This window comes from Lepidochelys olivacea (assembly GCF_965140295.1).
Source record: "Lepidochelys olivacea isolate rLepOli2 genome assembly, chromosome: 1".
NCBI lineage: Eukaryota > Metazoa > Chordata > Testudines > Cheloniidae > Lepidochelys > Lepidochelys olivacea.
In genome coordinates this window covers 118,584,733-118,590,732 of record NC_140411.1, presented here as the reverse complement: position 1 = coordinate 118,590,732, position 6,000 = coordinate 118,584,733, and the positions used below count along the sequence as shown (strand labels likewise).

At 47.5% G+C, this 6,000-nt stretch overlaps 1 protein-coding gene across 2 annotated transcripts in view; it reads left to right on the top strand.

The window, feature by feature from the left end:
* IL18R1 (interleukin 18 receptor 1) overlaps positions 1–6,000 on the top strand; it is a 41,012-nt gene continuing 35,012 nt past the window's right edge. Inside the window, exons 1-3 of one of the 2 annotated variants that reach the window (XM_084610306.1) lie at positions 1–202; positions 2,753–2,802; positions 5,236–5,320. In XM_084610306.1, coding sequence (XP_084466432.1) covers positions 5,263–5,320 — 58 coding nt within the window. In that variant the 5' untranslated portion in view covers positions 1–202; positions 2,753–2,802; positions 5,236–5,262. The remainder of the gene's footprint in view (positions 203–2,752; positions 2,803–5,235; positions 5,321–6,000) is intronic. The other variant, XM_084610305.1, reaches the window with a different exon arrangement.

The window sequence follows — 6,000 nt, the reverse complement described above, 5'->3', positions numbered from 1 at the left end:
GGCACCTCTGCCGCTAGTCCCCTCCCAGCCTGGCTGGGGAGGACGCTTCTTCTGTACAGGCTGCTGCCCGGGGCCTGGTCAGACATACCTCCAGGAACCTCCCACGGCTGCAGGAAGCTCCCTGAGAACTCTTTGCCTCGAGCTGCTGCTGGCCGGCGCAGGAGAGACACGGTCCCCCTTCCGCCTCCCTCTTCTCTTTATGGTGAGTTGAGCCTTGGGGTGGGGGTGCTCGGTTTTGAGACGTTGGGAAGTTGGCCACCCTAGGTCTGGACGAGTCCTCAGCGTCCCTTCCAGCCCCAGGAGGCTGGAGTCACAGACCCGGGTCGAGCGGCACTGGCCCCTGCCTCGGTGCGAATAGCTGCTGTGGCTGAGACCGAAGCCTGCACTGGCACGTCCAGTCAAGTCGCGGGGGCCCTGACTGGCCTGTACTCGGGTGGAGACTGGCCCTCAGTTTCCCCAGCTGGACGTGGTGGGCTAACACCACCGCATAATAACGCAGCCTGTAACGTTCATCGGTAAAGCAAGTGGTGCCGGGGCCCCTTGGCACTGAGAGCGGCCGCAGAGGCCAGGGCTTCGCGCAGCAAAGCGCGGCTGGTCCGGGCTGCCCGCGGTCTGCAGTTCCCGCCTTAGCAGCAGCCCGGCGCCTAGCGGGGCGCGTTGCCCGGGGCAGGCAGCGGCGCTCTGGCTGGGACGCCCCCCCGGTGACGCCCGGAGCCTCGGCAGGACGCGGGCGCTTTGCCGCCGCCGTGCAGGCGGCTCCTTCCTGGCTGGCAGCCCCAGAGGCTCGGCGCCGGGGCCCGCTCCCTGCCCGGGCGCCTCTGCTGTTCCCGGGGCGCTCGGCGCTTCCCCTCCCTGCCCAGGGCGCGTCTCCTCCCGGCCCGCGCGTGAAGCGCGTCTCCCTGTCAGGCCGGGTTTCTCCCCCTTGGCCGCTCCCCGCTCCGAGGCGCTGCCAGCACCGCAGGAGCCGGTGAGAGAGCGAGTTCCCGGGCTGGGGGTGGCGGGTGGGTGAAGCCCTTTGGTGCTGAGAGGGCGCCGCTGAACCTACAGCGAGGCTCTGTCGCTTGGGCACCCCCCCCCCCCCGCCTCTGCCCAGGCCTGGCCGGGCCAAAACCACCGCAACTTCTTCAGCTCGCCCGTCCTGCAGCCCCCCGCCCTCGCCGGGAAGGCGGAACGCTCCTGGGCCCCGCCGAGCGAGGCAGGGGCAGGAGGCGGCTGGCTCGCCCTGGAGCAGGGAGCCCCGCTGCCGCGGTCCCCTGTGCGAGCGCAGATCCGTGGAGATGTATTCGCTCGTAGAATCCGAACTGATTTGAGACAATATGCTGCTTGCCTGTCTCAGAGCCCGTAAGCAAGGTTTTCAGTGTGTATGAGCCAGGGGAATCCCCCCGGACCCCCGCCCCAGCTCACTGTCAGTTTCCTAACTGCTCATTCCCTAATTTCCCCGGCACAGATGATTCATTTTTTCTCCTTTCAAAGTTTGTCTTCCACTTACCGGATCGATAACCTACATATATACTATGACACACTATTGAACAGCTGGTAGCTCTGAGACCTCATTGTGACTGTCTTTGCTGAGCCTTTGCACCCTAGAAATGTCACAGAATCAGACTGGCTTATAGAAGGGCTCGTTTAGGGGTGGGCAAACTTTTTGGCCCGAGGGCCACATCTGGGTATGGAAATTGTATGGGGGGCCATGAATCCTCACGAAATTGGGGGTTGTGGTGTGGGCTCCGGCTGGGGGTGCAGGCTCTGGGGTGGAGCCAGAAATGAGGAGTTCAGGGTGCGGGAAGGGGCTCTGGGCTGGGGTTGGGGTGCAGAGGGGAGGGGAAGGGCTCCAGCTGGGGGTGTGGGCTCTGGGATGGGATTGGGAATGAGAGGTGGGGGGTGCAGGAGGATGCTTTGATCTGGGACTGAGGGGTTCAGAGGGTGGGAGGGCAATCAGGGCTGGGTCAGGGGGGTTGGGGTGCAGGAGGGGGTCAAGGGTGCAGGCTCTGGGCAGCACTTACCTCAAGCAGCTCCCAGAAGCAGTGGCATGTCCTCCCTTCGGCTCCTATGTGGAGGCGCAGCCAGGCAGCACTGCATGCTGCCCCGTTCACAGGTGCTTGGGCGGGGGCAGCGTGTGAAGCCCCCTGGCTGTCCCTACATGTAGGAGCCAGAGGGGAGACATGCTACTGCTTCCGGGAACCACACAGAGTGGGGCAAACCCCTGACCCCACTCCCTGCCTGGAGTGCTGGAGCGGGGCAAGCCCTGGACCCCGCTCCCCAGTGAGAGCTTCAGGGCCAGATTAAAACATCTGGATGGCCGGCTGCAGCCCCCAGGTCTCAGCTTGCCCACCCCTGGGCTAGTTTATTCAGGCCAGCGAGTGCCATGCAACAAGGAATATAACATACCCCAAGGCTCTGGTATGTTATATTCTCCTTAAAACCATTGTAACGGCAGCAGGAATGGTCGCTTACTAAGAAATTTGGATTGCAGGTCCCTTATTCACCAATTCAGAAATGCTAACTTCTTGACTGCATATTATCCATTGGGCAGCGAATCGGTGCTGTTAAAGAGATTTAAACTCCCTTGCCTCTTCTAGTGTTCCCCTCAAGTCTGCAGTTCACACAGAGCCGCTGAGTATTCTTCCCTCTTCAGTCTTTAAAGTCTCAATTCAGCAAAATGCTCACGAGTATGCATAATTTTAAGCATATGTTTAAATGCTTTGCTGGATTGAGGCCTAATATAAAGTAATGAGAATTGTTTTTTTTCTAGTTTCATCTGGAAACCTGTCATTCCCTGTTATTAACATGTCACTTAGTCTGGTGAGTTTTCCTGTATTCTTCAGATATCGGACCTGATGTTTTATTGACAGGAAATGTTCCCTTGGTTAGTTCTAGTACCAAATTTTAAAAATAGTTTTTTTCATTGCTTTCTGAACATCACAACTTCTTCCTCTTTTTTGAAAGAATCTCTTTTTATAAGACAAATGCCAGTGGAAACAATTCCCTCCCACATTTTTCCTGATTGTGACATGAAGATGGTTGCAGATAACGTGGCTCAGGTGCTACTATTTGCTAGCATGAGTGGAAGAAACCCAAGAGAAGCATTCAGGTCTAGCAGTCTGAGATTGAGTGTGTCTTGCCTATGAGGAACAACTATTAGTCACAAGTCCAGATATTATGAAGTATTTTGCATACCACTCTGTACCTTAACCTCCCTGAACACTCTTCTGCCTATTTCAAAGAATAGTTTGAATCAAGAGTGGAAACTCTTACAATGTGCTGCTAAGAAGGAAAAACAACAGCAGCAGCAACAAAACTGTGCTACTAAAGGAATGGATGAGAAAGTGAGGTTTAAATAGAGTAGATATTAAATGGTGCCCCTGATTCTGTATCAGAAGTTCCACTCATCATACTGGTGTGATCTGCTAAAAAGGAATAGGATTTAAGAACCATAAATTGTCAGATTTCAGTTTCAAAACTTAGGTAGCTGTCCACATTTTCACTACCCTTTTCAAAGGCTGTCTATGATTTTTTGTATCTCACCGGGTTAGGATGCCTGCCTCTAGAGAAAAAAAGGTTCAGCTAAAAGATATGCAACCTGATATAAACACAAAGAATTAAACAACGAACAAATCTTGCATTAGTTTTTATGCATAATCCCTGAGTCTTTATATTCAATTCAGGATAGAGTATGGAACCTTATTATTCATGTAACTTTTGTTTTTTAGCTCAGTGGTTCTCAGCCTGGTGTACACATACCCCTGGGGGTATGCAGAGGTCTTCCGGGGGTACATCAACTCATATAGATATTTGCCTTGTTTTAAAAAGCACTAGCTAAGTCAGTACAAACTTAAATTTTATACAGACAATGACTTGTTTGTACTGCTCTATATACTATACACTGAAGTGTAAGTGCAATATTTATATTCCAATTGATTTATTTTATAATTATATGGTAAAAAGGAAAATAAGCAAATTTTCACTAATAGTGTGCTGTGACACTTTTGTATTTTTATGTCCGATTCTGTAAGCAAGTAGTTTTTAAGTGAGCTGAAACTTGGGTTACGCAAGACAAATCAGACTCCTGAAAGGGGTACAGTAGTCTGGAAAGGTGAGAGCCACTCTTTTAGCTAATTACTGGTTTGAGTGTAGGCAACTTTCACATTTCTTCCCTAGCTAACCGGACGTGACTCAAACAGGGAAGAACAAGTGGTCCCAGCACTTCAGGAAATCAGGTGCTTCAATGTACATGCTGTGATTTCACTCATGGGAATAGGACATTTATGTAAGGCTACAAAGTGGAGGTACCACCTTGGAAAAGGTAGCAGACTTTGGGCCTGCTCCTGATGAATGTAATGGAAGTTCTCCTTTGAATTTCAATGAGTGGGAACAAGCTCTCCATGCCTAGTAGCTCAGGAGCCGAAGCCACAATAGCCCAGCTTCTGTGGAGATGAATTTGGGCTAGGTATTGTCCTATGGAAATAGGTTTTTGCCTTCTTACCAATTTAGTATTTCATTATTACTGGAATATTTTAAAAGAAAATACTCTCATTCTGTCCTCCTGAAGAAGAATCCAGTCAGGGCAGCAGGTAATACTGGCTCTCAAAGGTTGGAAAATTACCTACAAAGAAGAAGAAGAAATAAGTTATGTGTCTGAGGCATGTTGAAATAAAATCTAATATGAAGAAAATTGAAGACAGCTGGTATGCTTCCTGGTTTGCCAACAGATTTTTGTATTTTTATCTATAACTACAGATGCGTCCAAACTATGGGCTTGATCTTATGTTCATTGAAGTCATTTGCAAAATTTCCATTGACTTCAAACACCATAGTCATGATGGAAAGCCCAAGCACCCAATAATTAAAGTTTGCAAGATCAGGTCTATACTTTGGATGCATCTATAGCTAGAATGAGCAGCATTTTATAATGTAAAGTACTTAATCAGATATGAGTCAAAAAGAAATGATATAGAACATCTAACATGAAATATAAATAGTGGATGGAAAAACAACCGTTCTCTCCAACTGATATGAACCTTGCCAATAAAACTCCTGGATTATGACCTTATACATGTAAATATGCTTTGATGATAAAAAAAATTTCCAGTGGAAATCCCATCTTCACTACACTTTTGTTATATTACTCATGAACTTAGTTTTAGACAAATTTGTTGTATATGTGATGGATCATGTATATTTGTTTTTCTTCCAATACTCCGTCAGTTAAACTAAGAACGCTTCCCTTTTTTCCAGAGAAGAAGCTACAAGTAAGTCAAGAAAATGGCTTTTGAAAGTCTGATTATCCCATTTTTAATGTTCCTCAGCAGAGCTACAGCTGGTAAGCATAAAATCAGCAACACTTTGACAGTAAGACATGGCATCATTTGGTGAATATTTGGTATACTCTAGCTGGGTGAATTTTTTTGAATGAATAGTTTATTTGCTGAAAAATGCAGTTTGGGGTTGACTGACACTATTTGTGAATTTGGGTCAAATCTGGCAGATATTTTGGGCCAAACACAAACTTTTTTTTTATTGAAAAAATCTAAATGTTTCATTTCAAAAAATCAGAATGAAACATTGCAACTTTTTGTTTTGAAAAGACATTTCATTTAGAAATTTAGTTAAACAAAGAAACAAACAAAGAGTAACAAATACTTGAAAACAAAATGAAATGGAAAAAAAAAGTTTTTTGTTTCAGTCAAGCAAAACATTTTCAGCTCAAAGTGAAATTTTGTTGGATTTTCATTTCAGCAAGAAAAACTGAAGAATTTTCATTTTGGGTTGATTGGTTTGGCCACTGAACTGAAAAATCAGTTATTTGCTTAGTTCTAGTTAGTAACGCATCATGCGATGACATTCTGCTCCTTCTCTCTGTTGCAGTACTGGAATCTACAGTACATATCAGGAATTAAGTAGAACAATGGATAGTTATTCTAATTAAGTTAGTAATGGGTCTGAACCAAACCCTAGACCAAACACTTCCAAAGTTTGGTAAAGTTCAGATCCAGTTCCAGA